General features: G+C 46.9%; 1 protein-coding gene across 8 annotated transcripts in view; it reads left to right on the top strand.

Annotated features, from left to right (window-relative positions):
• Positions 1–24,078, top strand: part of LOC121676137 (collagen alpha-1(XXVII) chain B-like) — a 146,925-nt gene that overhangs the window by 110,189 nt on the left and 12,658 nt on the right. For all 8 annotated transcript variants that reach the window (XM_042052225.1, XM_042052226.1, XM_042052222.1 and 5 more), the window contains 9 exons: positions 1,827–1,934; positions 14,715–14,768; positions 14,882–14,989; positions 16,432–16,485; positions 16,778–16,831; positions 21,253–21,309; positions 21,468–21,521; positions 22,415–22,468; positions 23,843–23,896. In XM_042052225.1, the coding sequence (XP_041908159.1) occupies positions 1,827–1,934; positions 14,715–14,768; positions 14,882–14,989; positions 16,432–16,485; positions 16,778–16,831; positions 21,253–21,309; positions 21,468–21,521; positions 22,415–22,468; positions 23,843–23,896 (597 nt within the window). The remainder of the gene's footprint in view (positions 1–1,826; positions 1,935–14,714; positions 14,769–14,881; positions 14,990–16,431; positions 16,486–16,777; positions 16,832–21,252; positions 21,310–21,467; positions 21,522–22,414; positions 22,469–23,842; positions 23,897–24,078) is intronic.

Below are 24,078 nucleotides of genomic sequence, written 5' to 3' on the forward strand. Positions count from 1 at the left end.
CTCTGTGCACTCAGGGCCCTGTGATTCCCAGAGCCGGGATGAGGCCAAGGGGATTATTGGGTCCTCTGTGGAATAAGCCTCTGCCCTGCACTCTCTAAGGACTGTTTTTCTGCAAGCAAACAAACCCCTCCTGTTTCACTCCTCTACCCACATTTTTGGCATCTGATCAGATCTCCAAAAAGGTCAAGTTCTTCAAAATCTGGTTTCCAACAATTTGTCTGTTTCATTTGAGTCTTTACAGATCAAATTTCCAACTAATCAAGAATTCCTGGGCCTGGCAGGGGAAATCAAGAATTGTCCATCACTCTCCCCTGCACCACTGACCAGAACAATATTAGAGAGTAAAGAAACCAGATCCCTTTCCCTTGGCAGAGCCCCAGCATCTCGCTCAGGGTTCACTCTGTATCTCACTGCTGTGAGTTCGTTACCTTGCCTTTGGAACAGGGCTCTGATTCATGTCTCTGCACAGCCAGCCTTTCCAAACAGGCCAACAATTTTGTTCCATGGAAAGAAAGAGCAGCCCATCCCACAACAATGCAGTTTAATGCTTCTTTCTAGTTAAATTATTTGCCATGTGTTTCTACTTCTGCTCATATCTCTGAATGTTGGACCAAAAATCTCTTCCTTAAGGACAGTCAAGGCTTCTGTATTCTCTTGCACTGCTAGCTGTGCCCAGGAGCTCTTGAACCAAACCAGCTCTTTCCACCCCAAATGTTTCTCTGGACACTTAACCAGATATGTCTGTGCTCTTTAACCAGATGAGATCTTGCTGAGCTCTCCCAACACAGGTGCAAGAGGAAAATGGTTCAGTTCAAGGCTGCTTGGCTGCACATGCTGCTGTCAGTATAAAACTGGCCTTTTTCATTGTCTCCATATAATTTTGAGTGGTAGTACTGAATATTACAAAATATTTACAATATTTTATTTATCTTGATAAAAGAAAAGCAGCTCCAAATTTGCTTCTTACACTTCTGTGATTGTATTTCTGCTTTGTGTTCCAGTTGGTTGATCTTGCCAAATACTGAAATTTAATTATCTGCCAGATTTTTTTCATAAATTTCAATGACTGGTTTCACCAGGGGAGCTCTAAGTGGATATTGAGAAAAATTTCTTCACTGAAAGGGTGGCCAGGCATCAGAACAGGAAGTGGTGGAGTTACTATCCCTACAAGTGGTACTTGGGGACATGGTTTAGTGGTGGGCTTGGCAGTGCTGGGTTGATGTTTGGATTAATTCATCTTAAACACCTTTTCCAACCCAAATGATTCTTTGATTCTATGATTCTGTAATTGTCAGAGCAGTGATTTGACAGGATACCCACTGCTCAGGCCATAGATCCTTTACAGGGCACAGTGACACTGTTTCACAGAGTGTTTATTGGAGCCCTGGGCTGATTTCTGTTTGGCAGCAAGAGCTGAGCAGCTGCTCCAGACAAACCCATCCTATTAAAAGTCTTTCAGCATCCCAAGCTCAGGTCTTCTGCATGAGGCAAGGGAGACTTTCAAATCTTGTCTGCCTGCCTCATTCACGTGGGAGGTTCAGGCCTTACTGCAGGAGAAGAAAAGGGGTTCAGGTTACTCTGTGTAGTGGGGGAGTTCTTTCTCCTTCAGCCAAGAGATTTTAAAGAAAAGAAACCTGGATTTGCTCCTTTTTTAAATGTCAAGTGTATTATGACTCATCCTCATTCATCCTTTTTCTTGCAGGCTTTCTTCCTCTCACACTCCTGAAATACTAATTATGTGGTGGGGTTTTCCCTTGCAAGAGCCTCGTACAGTGACCCACATATTGTGTGGGTATGAAAACCTCCCACCTTCCTCTCTTCCACAGGGAGACAAAGGAGAGCAAGGCCTAGAAGGAGAGAAAGGAGAAAAAGGCAATGAAGGACTGAAGGGAAAAGAAGGATCTCTTGGATCTCCCGGCATCCCAGGTGTCCGAGTGAGTCTGCGAAACCAGCCCTTGGTGACCCGTGGGTTCCCTGTAGTGATGAGTGTGTGAACCAGGACACTGCTTAGGGCAGGAGGTCACCTGAGATGTAATTTGTCATAAATATTATGGTAAAATGTGTTGTTTTCATGAAAAACTATGTCCAGGAGATGGTTTGGTCTTTCAACTAGGATTCACATGTGAGAATGTGAATCTGATCTGACACAGTCTTTGAGAAATAGTGCCTCCCTCCCACATCTGTAAGATGGACCCAACAGGGTGATGGGGAGGAGGCCCAGAGGACTGAGAGGGGTTGAGTCTTCCCTGGTTGCTACAGCTGGCTTGGGCCTGGAGCTGGGAATTCACCTTGTGCCTTCTCTGATGGCCACTTGCTTGCTTCTGGTCTTCCCTTCTGAGATTTCCCAATTAAATATAGAAAACAACTAGAAGAAATCAGCAGGCTATGACTCCTGAATCCTCAATGAATATCCTGGGCATGTCTGGTTCACTTGGAGGTCTGATCTTGGTGCTCTAGAAAAAGTTTGATTCTGGCTCTGAGATGAGAGGGAACAGGGTAGTGTCAGGTGGAGGATGGCTCTGCCCAGTGCCTCAATGGGCTTCTCTGCAAGTCAGGCCTTTCTGCTTGAAATGTGGAGTTTATCAGGTTGATGACATTGTTTATTCATTGTGATTGTTGTCTTGGATCAAAGTTAGCAGCAGCAAGGGCTTGTAAGGCTCGCTCAGCAGAGGGATAGCCCAGTTCAGTGGGATGCATGTGCTCCCCTGCAGCATGTGTCTTACCCCTCATGCAGCTGGGGAACACACCAGCTCCAATCCCACACATCTGTGGCAAAGGAACAAGAAGCCTAAGTTTAAAGGCAGCTCTGAAATGCCAGCCCAGGCTGGGTGGGAAGCAGCAGGGCCGGCAGGTACCGCCGAGCCTGGGTGGATGCTCCATGGTGAAACGCTGATTTTCCTCTTGGTGACGTTGTGGCTGGCTAAAAGGAGCACAGGGAGAAGGGTGTGAGGGGATGGAAGCAGCAGAAGAGATGGATTTATGTTATTTTTGGGCTGAGGTTGGTATTTGAGTACTGACTTGACTAGCAAGTGGAAACATTGGCTTAATGCTTTAATGCAGCACCATAAATGTGCAGTATAAGCCTGTAGTCCTGCCCCAAATAAAGCTACCCTTTGCCACAGGCCCTGTACCCAACAGGGAGCCCTTTCAAGATTGGGATCACTCCACAGGCAAGGGTGGTCCCCAACACCTCAGCTCTTTTCCAGCTGCAGGCTGGCACAGCTGGACAATCGCCCTGCATGTGCTGTACTTCTGGCTGGTTCATGTGCTTATATTGTGTATGTTTTAAGAACCAATAAAAATACTGAAATCATGCAAAAGCCATATTAAGTTAAAAGTATAAAATACAAATTCTCTCAGACTCTGTCCCTGCTGTTTGCCAGCATGTCCCTGCGAACATGATGCTGTTTTCTGTTTTATTTTTTAAAAAAAGGAGTCAATAGAGCCAAGATTCCTATTCATAATCACTCCCTTTTGTTTTTTTTTTACTGCAGAGTGCTACATTTCCATCTACTATTTTAATATACTTCTTTGTATTTCCTTATGCCTAACTCAGGCAGACTTTCAGACCTGCATAGGCTCCAGATAGTGCTGCCTCCCCTGCCAGACACTGTTACCTAATACACAGGCTGGTGTTCTGGTGCTCACTGAGGTCATTTAAATATGGAAGTCCTCTGACAGAAGCACAAATAATTTTTCTCTTCCCATTACTGAGAATTTCGTTCTATGTTCCCATGGCGAGTACAAATATCAGTGGGATCTTCCTTAGATTTCTGTCAAGATAAGGTTTACAGCTCAGAGGTGCACACTGCTAGAGATAACTGCAAGCCCCTCCTTTCCAGCTGAGGGTTGGAAGCTGGAATACCCAGCCAAGCCATCCTCTGGAGGACATGCTGCAGAAGCCACCACAGGCACAGCCCACCACAAACTGCATGATGCACAGAAGGCTTTAAGGCTACTGGACAAAGTTAACAAAAAATTTTGTCATGGAGAAGTCATGAAGGTTGTTCACCCAAGGGCAGATGTCAAGGTGACAAACTCCTGTCCAGGATTTATATGGTGGCACAGAAATTGGTTGGGGAAGGTGTTGGAGGCACTTGGATTGCAGGGAGAGGGAGCACGTTGGGTTTGGGTGCTGCAGATACTGAGTGATTCCACACCACCCTGTTGTGAATGGTTTTAATACTTCTGATGTGACTGTGTAATGCTGTCCAATAATCAGTTTAGATGGTTTTAAGAACTTCATCTTCAGCTATTGCATCTTCATTTGGACTCTCCTGGCATGACATCCCCTAGTCCTTACGTCTGCTTCACCACATTCCTGCCTGGATTCACTGATGTTTTCCTGGGCTTTTCCTCAGCTCTAGTATTTGTTGGTATATCCTGCTCAGCTACAAAGGGGACAGGGAAGATGTTGGTGTTTCTGTGCCCTTAGTAGGAGAGGTGCGCACACAAGGATCTGTACAGTTACCTGTGACAACAAACTGAGCTCCATTTGGGGGTGTGAAGCTCGTCTTCTGCTTCTGGAAGAGGTTGGTGTTAGTTTGAGGAAGCTGATGCCCATCTGCAGTTGTGGACACAGACAAGGTTCTCCTAAACCTTGGCTTGTCCCTGTGTTACTCCAGAGTGATACTCACAGAGGCATGCCCTCCATGGACAGCAACAATCTCTGGAGAAACCCTTCTCATCATGCAGTCACACCACATCTAGAAGGTTTGTCCTTAACGCCAAGGAAATGTTTAGTCTTAATCTTTATTTTGCTTATGTCTACAGGGATGTGACACTTCACTATTAAGTGTCCTTGTGACAGATGTAGGAAATGAGGTGCCAGATTGCTCTGAAATGATCTGATTTCACTGGTGGTACATTTTCAGCCCGTTTTGTATATCCCAGCCTGAAGCAGAGGCTAGTGCTGGCAGAGCAGGTATAGGAGCTGGGGAATTTGGCGTGACCAGCTCACACCTAACGTGGCAACAAGCCAGCATGAGGGATGGTAGGAGATTAGAGGATCTGCAGTCCTGGAGCTCCCTGGAGATGGCAGATGAAGGGACCTACTCCAGAGCAACTTTGAAAGCTGGAGGAAGCACAGAGGGTCTGTGCTGCCATTTTGGGTCATACAGAAGAGAGACACTCGCCTAGCGATCAGTGGGATCAGCAGAGGCACATCTGGCTTTCCTGAGCAAGGCTTCATTTTCCAGAAAGCCATCCTGATGCTGATACCACGTGACTGCCTGAGCACAACCAAACTTCCCTCTGTGCTCAGGAAACGTTTTTCAGAGATCGTTAGCTTTAACTTGGCTCAGCCATTTACAGCATTAACATATCTGAAAACCGGTTTCCACTGTGGTTTTGAATCTCAAACAAAAAGTGCAGGGAGGCCCCAGTCGAGTCTCCAGGGGTAATCTGTACGTGTTTCAAAGCCAGTGGATTTCAGCAAACAAACCTGGCAGCTGAGATGGTCCATGAGCTTCACAGCTGTGGCTGGCAGGGCTCAAGGCAGCTGGAGCTAAGTGAGTATCCTCTATCTTTTGGTCACTTTGTCCAAGTTCACACTGCTCCATTCAGCCCCAGTTCCTGCTCAGTGGAGGAATGGGCCAGTTGTTCCCCTGGCCATAAGAGAGAAATCAAAGCACCAGTGCAAGATCCAGTAGAGATTTCCAGAGATTTGCACCTTTCCTGAGCTTCTGGCCCACGTATTATCTCCTCATAGTGGTTTCTGTCTTCTAACAGAAACTTGTTGCCTTCACTTGACCTTGACTCTCTTCTGAACATGGCCATTTGCCCTCTGGTTTGAACAAAAAAGGGCTGAAAAGCCCTTCCCCTTGCAGAGCACCAGGGACTAATTGGGCATCTGCTTTCAGAGAGACTGGCTGGAAATCCAGACTTTTTGTATGGGCAAGGCAGAACAAGAATATTCTCCTCAGTGTGTGGGGCACTGGAAGGTACAACAGCCTGCTAAAGCCTGGCAAGGCATCCATCAGCAGTGCAAGTGTCATGGTGTGGTTTGCCAAAATAAAAAGATAATTCATCTGCTGATCTGTAAGGAAGGCTGTGAAGGAATAGTGCCACAGAGCCTGCAACACCCAGAGAACATCCCTGGAGAGTAACCTGCATTCACAAAGGATCTGACTGCCCATCAGAGCTGCTCATTGCATCAGAGGATGGTAAAAGCCAGAGGCTGAAGTCACTGGTGTGCCACCAACAGGTCACAGGCGAGTGGGCCCTGAGAGCAACCTCTTCCCTCCAAAAGTGCTTCCCTCTGCTGCTTCTCCTCTGCAGTGATGGAAAATGCAGCATTTTCAGCCCTTCCCTGGGAGGATGACAGATCCAGCAGTGGCTGAGGAAGACCCAGGCCAGTTGGCAGAGGGAGGTGATGGGTTTCCAGCTGCACTCTGTGGCTCTGTGCTGTGGTTTTTGTAATGTGCTGGTTGCCATACACAGCAGACATCTGATAGCAAGGGGTTTACAGCTCCAGGAAAGCAATTTGAGAGCCTGGAAATACTGAACAACATGCTCTGAAACAAGAAAATCCCTCACTGTTCAGCAAAACTGGGAGATCTTTCCACTTCCGTTTTAACCTGAAATCTTATCTGCAGTGTCATTCAAGCCACGTCAGGACTCAGAAAGCTTTGAGCCAGACACTCCAATGGTCTAAATTGCCGTAAACAATTACATCAGAGAAGATCTTGCTGCATTTGCTGGCCCTGCTGTGGCATGCAGATGTGCACCATCAGCCCAGAAGAGCTTGAAGGGCTGTAAATCCTTTTGCTCTGATGCAACAAGATCCAAAGTCCTTTTATTTGCTCTTCAGAAGGGTAGGGTGACAGAGCTGGGCTGGGGTGGAGAGCTGAGAAGGTTTTTTGAGGGAACTCACAGGCCCACTCTCCAGCCCAGTACAGAGCACGGAGGGAACTCATGGCTCTAGTGCTGTGGTCGCTCCCCAGAGCAGCAGCAACCCCACACACAGCTCTGGATGGTGTTCTGAGGGTCCTTCCCATCACATTTTTGTCCCTCTCTCCTCTACAGGCTACAGTCCTGAAGTTGGAAGGAGGACTTGCTGGCCAGGATGGACCTTCTGCTCTGAGTTAGCAGAACTGCTCCAGCAATGCCATGCTGAGATGGGGCTGCTGTCTGAGCCTTGCAGTGCCAGGGCAGAGCAGGAGCTTCTTCTCATCCAACATGTTGCTCTTCTACAAAGTTGTCCAAACATCACTTACAGCAGAATCTGTCCCAGAGTGGTTTTTGCTCTTTGTTCTTTTCTGTTTCCTGCCACTGAAAACATGATTCAAAGGTTTTCTGCAACAAAGCGCCTCGCTCTGCTGTCACTGAATCCAGCCATTCACTGCATACACATGAGCTCAGCCACAGCTGGCAGTACCACATCCATGGCATTCAGCTCCCTGAAAACACTGAGGCTGCCGAAGGACAATCCTGGAGTCACCACTGGTTTTAATCTCTGCTTTCCATGCAGAAATTTATGCTTTTTTTGATAATGTGCTGAGCTGTTGTTTCCTGGAAAAGCTGTTTTTTGTGCCCTGGACCATGGGCTGTCTGTGGAGTAATTACTTGAAAGAAGTTTCTTAAACTCCCTGGCTGGAGGGTGTGGGGTCACCCTCTGACTGAGCAGAGGAAGGAATGGAGAGCACCAGGCTCGGTGTGTGGGGGCGGGGGGCGGTGTGGCAGCGGTAACAGCGAGATCCTCACACCCTTAATCTTAGTAAATGAGTAGTGTTACTCCAAGTCCTGCCCTTGGATGTGTTAGGAGTAGATGCACAAGATAGTAAAGTGGCTTGCCCAGGGTCATGCAGGAGGTCAGTCAGTGGCAGAGGGGGAGCAGGAGATCACAACAGGCCATACTCCTGCCCTACAGCCTGTCCTTTCCAGTGGCTGCTATATCAGCGGGGCCAGTTCTTATACTGGAGCCCAGTTTCCCAAGCTGAAGGTGTTTGCTCTTGGCCATGATGTATCCTTGAGTTACAGCCCTGGAGTATCATTACTCGTGCAGACCAACACCCAGAAAAGCCATAAGCAGGTATTTGTCTTGCATCAAAAATCAAAGGTGAATAAAGTTGCTCAGAAATGCAGTCAAATATGCTGAAAACCTCTGCTTTGAAGAGTATGAGACCAAGAGTCAGGGTGATGCCTTTCTGTGGAGCTGCAGGCCTGGGTCTCTTTGCTTCCCCTCCTAGAACCAATGTGATCATCCCTGGGCCCATGTGCCCATGGCTGCAATCAGCTTCTCCTCTTGCTTTGATAACCAGTGCTGATGGCCACAGGGTCAGCCTTTTCTAAACATCCCACTTTATGGAGAGGTACATGCTAGATTTTGTTGTTTGGGTGATACTATTGTGTGGGACTTTTTCCCCCTTTTTTGCTATTCTGCTCTCTGTGACTCAGTCCACCAAATCCATTGAAACCTTTGAAGTGCACCAGGGTTGCCTGTGAGCCCTGTGTATCCTACAGGGAATCACAGAGCTTTCCCAATCCCAAGGGAGCTGCTGCTTGCAGCAACTGAGGCTGCTCTCCAGCAGCAGAGGGGCCGTTTGGCCCTCACAGGCTCTGCTGCTGGGGAAGGCAGGCTGATCCCAGCTGGTCTTCATTTAGAGTTAATAGGAGTCATAATGAGCCAGAATTTGAAATAAATCCCATTGGCTTGGCATGGTTTTTTTCCTGACTCAGACGAAGGAGACACACTTTTTGGGCAGTTCCTCCAAGATTCCCCTCCTTATTGCAAGAGAGGATTTTATTCCCTTCCTCTTCCACAACCCCAGGGCATCTGTGTCCTTCAAAAGGAAGATATTAACCCTTACTGTTTGGGGGAGTGTCAGTCAGAGTTATGCTGCCCAGGTGCTCTCTCTATTCTTTTCTTTCCCATTGTCAGATTCTGATACTAATTTTTTGGAGCATTTTGGTTTCATTGTGTATGAAAGCTTCACAGCGCAGTGGGGATGAGGCTTCAAACTTTTCCTACACTTCCCACTCAGCCATCAAGTGTTTTAGTGGCACCTTTGTCTCCCATGCTTTCTTAGACATGAGGAAATAGAGGCAAAGGGCGGGGGGGCAGTTCAGAGCTATCAGACTGAACCAGAGCAGCTCAGAGCACACAGCACTGCTCTGTACATGACTCTTTTTGCTGCCTTACACTGTGACTGCTTAGGAAAATCAAGTTAAATAGACCTCCTCCTCCACAAAACCCAAAGCAGCACGTTTCAGAGCAACAGCTGCATGCAGGTAAGAGTTTGCTCTAAAGCAGAGAGCTCAGGATACAAATTTTGGGTTGGATTCCTATTTTAAGCTGAGGAGCTCAGCTGAAAGGAAAGTCACAATGACTCTGGCTGTAGTCTTGCCATCCAAGACCTTTTTATAGGATTTCCCCAATTTGCTGTTTCTTTGAGCACAGCCAGCCAGCTCTACCTGCACTCCCTACTCGGGTTTCCACAAGCAGGCCAAGAGCCCATTACTTCCCAGTGTTCCCAGTGAAACCCTCTGAACCTCACAGTACAATTAGGTCTTTCTTCTCGAGAACAGTTGAGTCTTTCTTCTTTCCCCATACTCATTCAGGAGCTGCTGCCCCTGTCTCCTCCCCTTCCAAACTACTGCTAGGCAGAGTGATTATGAAATGTGTTTCTTATAAATCCAAAACGTTTATGTCTTCAAATGCCCAGCCCAAATAATCCCACTAATTTCCTGAGTGCTTGTGAACTGTCTTCCATGGGGGGAGACTTCTCTCGATCAAAGTTTATTAAGTAGAGGTTCTCATATGGAGACATTGCTGAGCAGTAGGAAATTATATGGGGCTTTTTCATTTCCCTTTAAATGAACTCACTGGCTGGGCCTGGATAATATGGGCATGGTCATCCTATGGTTCATGCTTCCTACCTTTATTGCTGCTTTAGTTTTCCTGCCCTTTTTACATCCAGTGCCTCAAACTATCACTTTTTTTTTTCTCTGTCACCATGTCACTTTTTTCTTTACTCAGTAGCTGTATTCTGGTGGTACTGTTTCTTCCTGCCTCATTTTTGGGAGGGAGGAGTGACCTCAGACCTTTACTCAATGACAACCAAAAAAAAAATAGTTTGAAAATATGCTCCTGCTCCACAGCAGTACTGAGCAATCATGAAGCAGCCTGAGGGAAGCTTTGGGAAGCTCTCCCAGCAGTTCTGTGCCTTCAAGAGCTTCCTTCCTGTGCTGTGCTGCGCTGCAAGGAAGGTGGGAACATATTTGCCTTCTGGAATGCCAAGAGCCAAACCAGGATGGTGGGTGACATCTCTGTTCCCACTCCCCAGACCCAGTGCCTGCAGCAAGAGCATCACTGGGTATGGTGAAGTTTGGGTCAGGATTTTAGCCCTGTTTGTTGTTTGGCTCTGTTCAGGGCATATCTCTCTGCAGTTCATTCAACTTCCTTGTTTTGTTTTTCTGGATGTTGTTGTCGGAACATAGATTTCAACTGTTGATGTCTGGAGAATTTAAAGCTGAGCTGCTCATCTATTTGCTCCCACTAAATGTTACCACTGTGCTGGGCAATAGATCTGACTTTTCTGTCAAGGCCATCAGCAGCTGGAAGTCTCTTTTTCTTTTTCTTTAAGAATTAACCAATTTGCATTGGAAAATAAACCATTCTTCTTTCCCTTAGGGGAATATCTAAGGCTATACTAAAAAAAAACCTTGTAAATCTGTGTCCTTACTGAAGATTACAATGAAATTTTAAATATGCTAGACCTGAAACTATAATTTTTTTGCTTCCTTTGGATATTTTGGCATAGCTGAAGGCATGTGACTTTATAAAACTGCTGCTTTCCACTGTCCCTGGTCACAAATACCATTGTCATCTGGAGGTACTGATATGCCTCTCTAGTGAAGAATGCAGCATATAAAGAGAAATCACCATTTAAAAATAGTCCTGTTCACAGAAGAAGCTTGGAAAGATTTGTTTTCTCAGCAAACCAGTAACCCAAAGCATACAACAAAATGTGTACAAACCCTGGGAATAAAAGCATAGACGTTCAGTGCCTTGGAACAGTAACCCAACTGATGTGAGTCCAGCAAAGGGAACTTGGATTTAATTATTTTGATGTGCAAGATTTTGTACATCTTCCGCCATCACTCCTATCTCTGCAAAGAGAGAAGAAATCTTAGGAACCTTAGGAACTTCACACTGCAGTGAAAGAGGTATCAAAAGGTGCTACATTCCTGATGTACTTTGGGGAGAGCCTGGATGAAGATAAGATCTCACTGGATTTTATTTTTATCCCTTTTTTTTTTCTTCCTGTTCTGGCCCTGATTTTTTTCATCCCTGGACAGATGAGTCAGAAGAATGGAGAGAAAAAGGATGGGGCTATTTTTGAAGGCTATCAAAGTTGTTGCTGAGCTTGTTCTTCCCTGTGCAATGTGTGGAGTGTGGCAGTGCAGTGATTTCTGGGAACTGTGCAAACCCCTGCGTATGTGCCCTGGGAACATCTGGGATTGCAACAGCAACCACATCTGAATCATCACAAGTAGAGATATCACATATCTGGGAACCCCAGACAAGTGTTGAACTGCCTCTAAATTCATCTGGGAAGAATTCCTGCACAGTTGGAGAAAGCATATCCAGGAAAATCAGACACATGGTAGGCTTCCCACTCACCAGCAGAGCTTGCTGGCCAAAGTCCTAGAAAGCGTGCTGGGTGAGCACGGAAATATCCCTGACTGATAGAGCTTATTCCTCTCAAGGAGGTGACTCAGTCAGTCAAAATCTGAGCCACGTCTCTGCCAGTGGTGTCACCAGCATGGTTTGACCCAATTTTTTATACCAGCCAAGCTTTTAACCAGTGGATGAGAGTCAAGAACAGCAAGGGAGGCTTGGAACAAGGTCTCCACGGCTTCCTGTGAGTGACAGCTTGTCTCACCATCACTGAAAGGAGCTGGTGATGCTGCCAATGGTTTTTTCCTTCAGCAATGGAGAAGGAGCTGCACCCCAGCTGGAGCACCCAGGAGAGCCTTTCTGGAGCACATGAACATCCCTGCTCCATGAGGCCGATGCATCGTAAGGGGAAAATGGTACAAGGAGTTTATTGGAGCCCATATCTGTGCTCACATCCACCACCAATGCAAAAGACGACCTGAAGGAACCCTGAGAAAGTTTGAGAAGCGGTTTGAACGTGGCACAGTTTCACTGTGGATTGAGCTCGTTTTTGCGAGCAGGACTTGGACTGTCAAAGTTGGGTTTGGTTTTTGTTGTTTACCCTCTCCCAGATGACTCCAGCCCCTCTATCTGTACTCCATGATGGTGAGTGCAAGCAGGAGCTTGAACGCTGGCAAACTTTAGGAGCAGTGTGGAAATTTTGTTTCTCAGATGGAAAAATGTAAGGCCTAAACTTGTCTTCTCAAAAAGCAAAGTCATTTTCCAATGCAGGGTAGAAGCAAGTTTCAGTCATGAGACTTCCATGGGAGATGAATCCTGGTGGAGGGAGCCAAGCTGTACTTCAGACTCTTCTGAAGTAGCTGTGAGATCTTCGTGACCTCCCCATGAACAGGGTCCACCTGCCCTGCCCAATGATAAAGGGTGTGTCTAATCAATGTACTGGTATTTGCGTTTTTACAGACAATATAGCACATTCTCAGCCTGGGGATGGAACCTTTGCATGGAAATTTTTGTTTCGTGAGCTGCCACAGCACTGCAGTTCCAGGAGCACATCTGAGTGTGGAAAACTACTCTGCTGGAGAAGACCATAGGCTTGGCCATCACTGGGTTAGGAACAGATCTAGCTTAAAATGGGCTTTCTCCCATTTGCAGGAAGCATCTACTGCTTGTGCTTCCACAAGCTCTTAAAGCACAGTCCAGGGAGACTGATGGAAAAACACTATGCAACTGATTAGAAACCCCAGTTGTCTCTTTATTCAGTCACATCTTGTTTTGACAGTAAAGTTTTGTGAGTGCTTCCACTATTTCCTCTCCAAATTTTTAAGCCATAATGTGCCAGGGCACTGCTGCAGAGCAGGGGCTGTGGGAGTTACTGTGCTTCAGGTGTTGAGTAACAGGTCCCACAGTGAACTGCTGTAGAGCTGGAAGGGTCTGGCCATTTCTGATGCTTTCATTCGTGAGGACTTCTCTGTATACTCCTGTCAAAAGTGTAAATCACGTGGGTGATGCTGGAGGCTTGGCACCCATCATCTACTGCGGCTGCTCAGCATCTGTGGGAAAGTAGTTCCAAAAGTGATCTCTTGGGAAGTGGCAGCAAAAAATAGCAAACAAAAAACCCTGAGCAGTATGGAAGAGACACAGAACAAGGCTCGTGTACTCCTCAGCAGGGACCTGTCCTTTGTGAAGCCTAATAGTGTTGGCAAGGCGGGCTCCTGAAATGTTTGACAGGTAAAATGGAGCTATTCCCTCTGGAGAAGTGAACTGGCACAATTCTTTAGGGTTGGAATAAGTCTGAATTGCTCCTTTGTGTTCAGAGCAGGCACTTCTGTGGCCCATGTTTCAGATCAGAGTGAAAACCCCCATACGTCTCACTTTATATATAAGCTGCTTTTATTCAGCTGAGACTGCAACACCAACCATGGTGAAAATTATATCTTCTTAGCTGGGAGGAGCGGGAGAAGAGGGAGAGATGTGGTGCTGGTGTGGAGATAATGTTGAAAAGTTTGTCATAATTGCCAAAAAGCATGAGTTACTTTCTTCAGTTATACTTCTTGCTTCTTTCTGTCAAGTTCAAAATACTCTGTCTCCCTTGCAGCTAACAGAGTCAAACACTGGAAAAAATGAGCTCCCTGGGTTCCCTAAGGAGAGGCTGCTGTATTTAGCTGCTCATCATAGTGCATTTCTGTGGTGGGGGTGCAAGGAGGGGCAGCAGGTTCTGCACCCACACTGGGTTCTGAAAGCAGTTCAGCATTCCTGTCTCTGCTTGGCATGGCTCCCACTTGAAGTTTTGCATCCCATTCCATTTCTAGAAGTAGATTGTGGTTTTGGCATGTGGCAGTAATAACACAAATAGAGGGAGGGGGTTTTCACCGTGAGCAGGAAGTTGTGCATGGTAGGTGGATAGAGAATGAAACCATTGCCTGTTTTCACAAGGTAAAAATAAGGAGAGGTGCTGTGGAATCAATGGTTCTATTGGTAGGATCTTAAAACTATATAGAAAGTGTTGATATCTAATTTAGTGCCACAGTTGGTGAAGGATACAACTGTTGGTAGAGTAATGGTGCAAAGATGGCAGCTCAGGTGCAAACCAGAGGAAACCTTTAGGGGGAATCAGGGTAAATGTGTTTTCCACATTTCTGCCCGTTCTGTAGAAGAGGCTGGGTGGGTGAACTTCTGGAGATCCCTCTTTTGCACCCTTGGAGACAGATGGACACAACTGATGGCAGTTTTCCATGACCCACCTGTCTTCAAGATGTGATTTTAAAATCATCATCATCAAAATTATCACAGTATCACCTTTCAGCGGTGTTGCCCAGTAGTCACTTGAGCACAAAGATCTTTCCACTTTTAAGCAAGGAGTTTTCCTCCATGTTGGAGCAGCTGAAGACCAAACTCAGTCATACCCCAGCTGTAGCACCTGTGGATTGTGGTCTGACCTGCACAACTTCCTGGCCTCCTTGTTGTCTCCCATGGGTGGGTGAGGATGCTCTCAGGTTTGTGTGTGCCAGGGAAATGACTTGGGAGTGGCTGGTTGGGATTCGACTTCTTTGCTTTCCCATTCCAACAGCCTTTTTCTTTTTTCCTCTTCCAGGGACCAGAAGGGAAACCAGGAAAACAGGGAGGAAAGGGCAAGCCTGGCCAGAAGGTAGGAACACCTCTCTTTGATAACGTCACCTCCTCCCTTTCATTACTCATCTCTGATATTTTCCTGCAGAGGAAGTTTTGTCCGACACTGATGTCAGTGCCTTTTCTCTGCAGGGCAGCAAAGGCTACCAGGGGCAGCTCGGCGAGATGGGATCCCCAGGGAAGCAAGGGCCAAAGGGGAACCAAGGCCCTAAAGGATCCCGAGGTACCCTGGGACCGATGGTGAGAAGAGCTCTGCAAATGGTTGAACACAACACGCAGAAACCTGACTGGCAGTGGTGGGCATGGGCCTAAATGGAGCAGAGAGCCCAGCAGAGGCTTCAGGGCACAGAAAGGGAAATGCTGTTAGATGGCTTTAATTGGCCAAAATATCTTAGCCCTCATTCCAAGCAGCACAGAAGAGAGCCCAGCTCATGTTGCATCATGGCAGTTCTTCACAACTCCCCAGCTCGGCTGAAATTGCTGAAATATTGGGGATTTTTCCTCAGCTGAGTGAGCTGATAAGCTATTTTTTGTTAAGATTTCCCCCTTTGAGACTACACACTCATGGCAAGAGCTGCTTCCAAGCTGAGCTGTGTTGTTACAAGGAACTCTGCCTTGGACTTCTGCCCTGTTTCTACACCCACTCTTGATCTACTTATCTAAAACACTTGGAGCAACAAGAAATATAGCATGGGAAAGGGTTTGAATAGGGGACTGAAGGTGAGGCTTCCAGAGGTAACAGTATGGCAGAGAGGGGAGAAAGTTAATTTTCTTTAGGCACAAGAGACAAATGCATCAGAACAGCAGTGGTAAGTAAAAGTACCTTGTGCATTGCAGGCTGGCAAGGAAACTTCTTGCACTCTATTTGATAGAAATTAGTGCAAAGTCAGCAGTTATTTATGAACTAGGAATAGTGGTGATATTTCAGAACAGTAGCAAATGAGTGATGGTTCTGCTGATAGTGTTTTCCTGCACTGAAAATTATGGCCTCACCATATATCCTCCCTTAATAGTCTTTGGTAAAGCCTCCATGGATTATTTCACAAGGAAGCAAAGCAATATCTGAGCAACAGTCTTTTGGAGTGGACACATCTCTGTCTTGTGGAAAGAGCTTTATTCCATGCTAAATGGGATTATATGGAAATTTTGTGACTCACTTTAATCTGATGATCTGATTTAAACCCTTTTGTTCACTCTGCTAAAGATGTGATTAATAGCTCTTGTAGTGCCTTCATCACAATCCAGAAAACTCCTTTCTCTGCCTCAGAACCCACATCAGAAGGTTTTCACCCAACAGTTTAGGATTAGGTCATGCCCGAGCATGGTCTCACTGGTGGACTTCCTAGCACAACACTAATTTGGATACAAAGACGTGCAGGAGTGCAGATGAAGAGCACACAAATGCAGCCATTTCTGATAGCAAATCTGACTGAGGTGGGGAATCTATTGCTGCAGGCTGGCAAAGGCACAGAATGGCCTCCTGGCACCCCTCTCCATGTGTAAGAGGTTAAAGCCAAGCAGAAGCCCATCAGGTGGCTGCAGCAGAGCTCACTGGTGGCCAGGAGAAGGACTGGCCACACTCCCACGTGGTGCCGAGCTTTGCTTTGCACAGCCCAGTGCATCCTCTTCTTGTGCTAACACCATGGGCTGCTCTCTCAGTCCCTGTCTGTTTGCCTCTCCAGGGAGCTCCAGGAAGGATGGGTGCTCAAGGGGACCCAGGCTTAAAGGGTTACCAGGTAAGGGTTTTATTTTCATCTTCCAGTTTTTATCTGTTCTTAAATGCAACAAAACCGCCACTCCAGGATGCAGATTGTTCCTAAGCAGTGATTTATTTCTGATCTCGAGTTTAGTTCTTTGTCAAATCTGCATTTGCACCACCTGCATTTGGTTCATCTCTGCCATGACCCACGTGTCCCTCCAAAGCTGGCATGCACCACGCAGGGCTTACAAGACCTGGCAGAGAACCAGGGAGGACTTTCAGCCCCGCAGCTCTTTCCTGCCTGCTCACATGCTGTCTGCTCTCCACAGGGACATGCAGGACCACCGGGGCCGATTGGACCACCAGGGCCAAAGGGGGAAAAGGTAGGTCAGGGGGTTTGGCCATCTCATTTCCCCTTGAATGAGATGATTGTCTCACTGCTGTAACTCACGTGCATCTGCACTCTCCTCACCCTGTGGCACAGGCAGAGGTGCCTCCTCAACCACACAGCCATTTATATAACCCCTCAAAGCCTTGTCTCTGCCAGTCAGTGCCAGGACACCATGCCACCAGCATGTGCTTCCCAGACACCATGTGCCCTTGTGCCAGAGGCTGAGCCAGCCAGCGTGAGCCCTGAGGATGTGTTTTTCCTGTATCCTCAGGAATTCGGCTCCATCCCCAAGCCAAAAGAAATCAGACTCGTAGCTTTCTGTGATCAAGTCAGAAAAACTCCCTGCACAAATGAGCTGATCTCCAGCTGCTGGCGTTTCTCCTCCCCATGGCCCTTGCTCCGTGTTCCTCGTCGCCCACCTTTCGACAGCCCCCTGGCTGCAGCTGCCCTGACTCAGAGCCCTCTTTCCACGGTGGCTTTTCCCTGGTGTTTTTCCCCTTTTGCTGAGTCAGCACAGCCATAACCAGTTCAGGCTGGAGCAGTGACTCACTCTTTAATGGTTTCCTGTCGGCTCTGCCGGCTGCTTGGCGCTCCCGGAGCTGATGGAGTCCTTCACATGCCTTCGGCAGCGATGCTCCCTCCCTCCTGAGATCTCTCTGCAGAAGGTTCTGGGGAGAACTCATTGTGACCTTCCAGTACTTAAAGGGGACTTATCTGGAAGGGGGGAGCAACTTCCTACAGTGGACACTACACTACAGATAGGGATAGGACAAGGGGGGATGCTTTTAAAACAAAAGTGTAAAGATTTTGGTTAGATGTCAGGAAGTTCTCTACTCAGAGGGTGGTAAAGCACTGGCACAGATCTGGGCTGCCCCATCCCTAGAAGTGTCCAAGGCCAGGTTGGATGGGGCTTGGAGCAACCTGGTCTAGTGGAAGGCATCCCTGCCCATGGCAGGGGATGGAACGAGATGGACTTAAATGTCCCTTCCAACCCAAACCATTCTGTGATTCTCCCTCAGTGTGGGAAGGGAAGTGATGGTGATGGGCACTGGTCAGTTGTGAGGTCCCCATGAAGAGGAGAGCTGCATGAACTCTTTTTGCTCATTTTCTACTCCCCAGCACCAAGACAGCATTCAGCTTTGCCTCTGCACACAGGTGGGAGGGCAGCTGTAGTGCAGACAGGAGCTTCATCGCTTATAAAATGAGCTTATAAGGACTTGCCATTGCTGGGGCTTTGAATGGATCCCTTCAGCTCAGGCTCCTGGTGTCAGGACACCCTGTTCACACTGTGCTCTGCCTGGAGATGCCCCATGCAGCCAGGAATCACTGGGGCAAGGCAAGCTGTTGTGTTCCATTAAGACATTCACATGCCTCAGAAATTTTGCTTTGGGGGTGAACAACGGTCATTTGCTTTTTCTCTCATTTCCTGCTGCCGAAACACATCCATGGAGGAACAGCTGGTGATGTTCCTGCTGCTTCATATCTCCATTGCTGCCTTGCTGAATTTCCTGGCAAGTGTTAGACAAGCACAACCAGTCCAGGATGATGTGAGAGCTCATGACCGGGCACATGGTCAGCTCAGAACCTGCCCAGAGGTTCCAACAATTCCACTGTTGAATCTTAAGCATCCTGGCAAAAAGCTGTGGGTCATGACTAGGACAAGAAGGGTCAGCCATTGACCCTGCAGCCACTGAGATGTGCAGATATGTGTGTCTATTGCTTAAATTGCAGCTGTTGTTTTATTTGGAAACCTTTAAAGTTGCCATCTTGAAAGGTCACATAATTTCAGTAGCAAATGATCCCCAAATTATTCATCTGAAGCGCTCAGTGGAGCATTTTGCCCTTCAACAAGAAGATGTTCCTCTGCAAAAGGACACTAGAAGAGCACTCCCTGAGTGGATCTGGTGTCAAAAGAGCACAGCAGTATTATGATAAATTAATTCTACATGCAAGTATCCAAGCTGAAGCCTGATGAAGCCACCAAAGCATCCAATGCGCCCTGCTAAGAGCAGTCAGCTCTGTTAATGACCACTGACAGCTGGATCTCCTCACTCATGTTCCCCTGGAAGGCCAGTGGGTCTGCTGACACCTTGCTGGGGAGCAGAAAGAGGAGATGCTGAACCAGGAGAGCACAAAATCATGTGCTGAGCCTCCAGCACCACTTTCTGCAGCATCCAGGTGCTCCACAAAATCTTGCATCTAAGTTTTCCTATCCACCCACCCTCATCTCCTAAGAGTTGCCTGGATCCCAGCCTAAAGACAGACAGACTCCTTCCCTCCAGACATCTGTAACCTTTCACAAGTGTGTGAACACAAAAATGGAAGCCCGGAAGTGAGAAATGAAGAGAAAATGGAAATGGGACCGGGGTACTCTGTGAGCTTTAAGTAACATGGTAAATGGACCTGTGCTAAAGGAGGAGGATATAATGGTGGGGAAGGTCTTCCCTTTTCCAGAGTAGAAAGCGGTTTGGTGAGAGGCACTGCTGTGGAATCCTGCTCCCTTGTGCCATCCCAGGCAGCTACTCCACCACATTTCATACATTTGAAATGTGTTAGAGAAGCAGCTCCTCAAAGAGGCCTTGCTCAGAGCAGACGCCTGCTCTTGGCAGCTGCTTAAAGCAGTCCAGATGTGATCCTTTTAAAAATTACAAACTGGTGTATCTCACTTTGGGACAGGAGCCAACAACAACAAGCCTTCCCTTCTTCATGCATTTTCCATTTGTATCCTAACATGTTTACTTTGCTGCCCTTTACTCTAACTTTTTTCGCTGCAACTTTCCAAAGATTTAGCACAGACCTTTCATCTCTCTCTCAAGCACTTGAGGCACCAGGAAGTTCTGGAGGAGCTTGGTTTCACAGTCCTAGAGCTGACCAGGCCACAGGGTTTTCTCAGGCAGGAGACAGAGAACAAGGTGGGAATTAGCATCAAGGAGAAACAAAGCTACAATGGGGAGAAAGTCTGTGAGTCTTGATGCTCTTCAAGGGTCCCCAGAATTATGAGCTTTCTCTGAGTTCATCACACTCAGCTCCCAAATGCCAAAGGTATGCACATCCTGCTTGGGAAGAAGCAATCAGTGCCAAGACTTCTGCATAGTAACAGACCCACTGGGATGATTTTTTTCCCTGAGACTTGAGAAATGGTGGCTTTGTTTCCCTTCTAGTCAACATTCCTTAGATGGTGGCTAGAAAGCAAATCAGTTGCCAGGTATTCTGGTGCTGGCTTCCAGCAGCAAGTTCAGTAGCGCTGGAAACCATCAGCAGAACCTGTGAGGCTTTGCTTCCCCTCCTCTCTTCTCTGCCACCCAAGTTTCTCTCAGAGACAGGCTCACCAAGAAATTTCCCAAGTGTCCTTACTATCAGCAGCTGCAACTCCAACAGGAGAGTACATCAAAGAGAGAACATCAAAGAGAACTGTAAATACATCAGAAAGGGCTGGTGCAACCACTGAGAATTACAGAAGTCTGTGAAAAACTTGGCTCTTTGGAGATTTGGATGTTCAAGGCTCTTGGAGCACCCCAAGCACCCCAAATACAGCAGCTCCACTGTGCCAGAACACCCCAAGCTCCCTTTCTCCAGTAGTGCAGCATCAAAGGAGCTCTGAGACGTGTCCATCCTAAGGAGCCAAAGTGCCAGAGACTGCTATGGAGTAGTCAAAAACTGGAGGAGCTGGAATATAGCATTCTTCCATGGGGAGCAAAGAAACAGCTATCTCTGAGCTGGACTCCAGAGAAAACAGGACATTGTGACCCTGAGTGACTTTCACAACAGAATTTAAAAGGATAGTGTCTCTGTTAAGTCTTAAGGGATCTCTCTGTGGATGTTTTGAAGAGACCTCAGTCATAAATAAGCTGGGTGATGTTATCTACCAGCCAAACCATGAGCTCTGAGCTCGTGCTGTGGAGCATCTCAGCAAGGAAAGGAGTGTGTAGGAGGCTGTCTCACCTGGCTGATTGTAAAATGAGCCCACAATGGTGGCACACAACCAGGGAGCCCATCCAGACCACCCGTGCTCCCACCGACAGCCCAGACAGGACTCAACAAGGGTGGGGAAATGCTTGATTGAAGAGTTTGGTTGAACTGTCAGCAATAAAATTCAGAGGCAGAGAGCTATTTCCCATATTGTCGCAATTACATCCTGCTTGCTTAGTTTTAGGAATTGTTGAAAGTAACCCTTTGCACCTGGTTACTTAGGGAGGAGAGTTGCACTAGGCAGAAACACCAAAAGTTAGGAAAGCAATGTGAAGAGTCAGTGAAACAAACAACAAAAAAAAATGTTTAGTCTTTCTCTGGATGAAAAAGTAAATTCAACAGAGGCTTTGCCTTCTCATGTTATGGAAGGACTGGATTGGATCTGTACAGAAGCATCTGCTGTAAAATCTACTGTTTATATTAATACTAACATTTTATTCACAGGGAGAACAAGGTGATGACGGGAAGGTAGAAGGCCCACAGGGACCACCTGGAGACAGAGTAAGATGTTAAATTCCTTCTCTAATCAATCCTGGACTGATTTTTGTGGGTGGATTAGTTGGCTTGCTGCCTTACTTGTAGAACATGCACAAACCATTGAGATATTGCAGATGACAGCTTGTTTACATCCACCTCAAGTCCTTGTTGTGCTCTTGTAGGGCCCTGTTGGTGACAGAGGTGACCGAGGGGAGCCTGGAGACACTGGTTATCCTGTGAGTCTTATTCCAAATGCATGATTCAGAAATGTTTGCCTTGGAGAAGTGCTCCCAGTCCACATCAGCCCACAGATTTGCCCAGCAGTCCCAGTTCATAACCTGCTGACGTCCCTGGTCAGCTGCTGCTATGATTCAGACAAGGAACAATTCAGCTTTACCTAAAGCAGAAAAACATTACTGAAGGCAAAAAAGTCAGTACCTCACCCTGCCCTGCACCCACCTGAGTGAGGCTAAAAGAATTAGCAGTGCCATTTGAGCACAGGTCTCTGTGATTATCAAGGAGACACCCTGGGCAAGGTGTGAGCATGAGTCCATGCCAGTGCTGCAGAAATTTCAAGACTGACATGCCTGTGGCTGTAGATTCTTCCATGGGAAGATCTGTTAACTTTTAAGATTTGGAGGCTTCCAAAATCTTTGCAAGGTTTCTCTCAAAAGCAAGATCAAGGCTATGAGTTATCCTGCTGTGCTCCTTATACCCTCTTTGCAGGACATTTCCAGCTGATTGGGGCTGATCTGCAAAGGTGCCATGACTTAAGTGTTACCTCCATTCAAAAGCACCTGGTCAGAATGACCCATTACAGTAATTTACAGAAGATTTTGAGTTCATGAGAGTAGCAGTACTGCTGCCTTACTTTCTAGGACAGCTGTCTCCAGCTGTTCACTTCCATTAATGCTGTGTGTATTTTGGGATGCATTAGATAGTTCCTCTTTCCACAGCATGGAAAGGCATCCACAGGAGCATGGGCACTACCCACAACTTCACCATTTCTGTGTCAGCAGAATGCAGACACGTGTGTCTTCTTCTGCCCCTTAAATCACATTACATTCATTTTTCTTTCCCATTGCCACAAAAGAACAAAGACATGTTCCCTCTCTGTTATTTATTTAAGGGTCAAGAAGGGCTTGATGGAGAAAGAGGAAAACCTGGACAGCAAGGCTTACCAGTAAGAGATGCTGCTTTATTGTAAGCTACCCAATGCCCCAGGCATGGGAAAAACAGGGAGGTGGGAAGGGCTGCAGGAGGAGTGCGTAGTGAGCTATCAGATGTGGGCATTTCCATCAGCCAGGCCTATGGAATGGGTATTTTGAGCCACATTTGAGACTAATAAATGGGTGACATAACAGGGAGCACTCCCAGTGCCTGTTTCCAAAACCTCCTTTCTGAATGGTCCATGAGGGACTAGAAATCTCAGGAGATGGGTGGTGGAAGATGACAATGACAGTGGAAGGGTCTGCTTGAAAGTGATCCTTTTGATGTTCTGCTAGTCCAATGTGAGGTGAGACCATATTATTCTGCTTGCAAATTGTTTCCTCTCAAACTAGTGAAAGACTTTGTGAAAGACTAAATTAAATCCAAATTCAAAGGAAGGACTTTTTATTCCCTTGTTATATACAGTAGCATCTCATCTTTATACATGACTATTGCAACTGTGAGTGCAGCAGCACATTAAATGTAGTTTGTATTGGGAAATAAAGTTGAATCAATTCCCACTCTTTGTAAGGTTGCTGGGAAGAACAACAGATTCTATTTTGGGGTTAAAATGCTACTGCTCTGTTATATGGCCCAGAAATGAGTAGAGTTGCTGCATTCCCCAGTGGATGTAGTTTATGGGGGGGAGGGTGGTAGCCCCTCAGATGATTCAGAAGGAAGCAGGAGCTTTGGATTGTCTTTAGTAAATGTCCATTAGGAACGTGGGTCAAAAACAAGCTGAAGAAGGAGAGCTCTGCAGGGAGTCCTTCCTTACCATTCATTTTATATTAATCCAGAAATGGCCACTGACACAAATACAGACCAAAAAACCCAACCTGGCTGGCTGGGAGAAAAGACTGAGATGAGTGTGATGGGGAAGAGACCAGCAAGAGAGCAGTGAAGTACCCTCTCTGCTTTACTCCATAGCCCTTTTTCTAACACCTGACTCCCAGGTGAAACCAAGGCAAGGGCTGCAGTGTGCAAAAGGGAAGTGGTACCAGCAATCACTGTGTAAACTACTCATTCTACACAGGCTCCTTCCTGCCCACTTCTCAGCACTGCTCTCCAGGCACCATCTGGAATTTGGTGAATGATTTCCACAAATGCAGGCACCACCCAAGTGAGGGGCAGAGTTGCTTCTTCTCCAATCGACACCCTGTTAGATGCTCTCTGGAGACAGTTCCTTGCTTCTTTGTCCCCAGGGGCCTGTCTGAGTACAGGCTGTTTCCCTGAATTGTTTCCATACAGTCAGCATTGTTAGGGCACAAAAAATGCTGTTCTTTGTACTTCATGCAAGGTACTGCCAGAAGAGAATTTTAAGCAGATTTTTCTTGCTTATGTTTTGTAGGGGGATCCTGGATCACCAGGCAAGCCAGGAGCAAAGGGATCCAAAGGTGATGCGGTAGGTTTCAGCAGGGTGCATTTATAGTGTCCTGAGTTTAAAGAAAATGTCTAATTAAGAGGATTGTCATGGTTTTGCCCAGCATGTGGGATTTTTGCCTATGGTCTATGCCTTAAAAGACTGTGGGGATCCTTTTGGAAGGGCTGTAAATATTTGGGTGTACAGGCCAAATGGTTTGTTGG

Source organism: Corvus kubaryi, unplaced genomic scaffold (genome assembly GCF_017639235.1).
Source record: "Corvus kubaryi isolate FWS band 111438036 unplaced genomic scaffold, C.kubaryi_AGA036_p1.0 78, whole genome shotgun sequence".
NCBI classification, from domain to species: domain Eukaryota; kingdom Metazoa; phylum Chordata; class Aves; order Passeriformes; family Corvidae; genus Corvus; species Corvus kubaryi.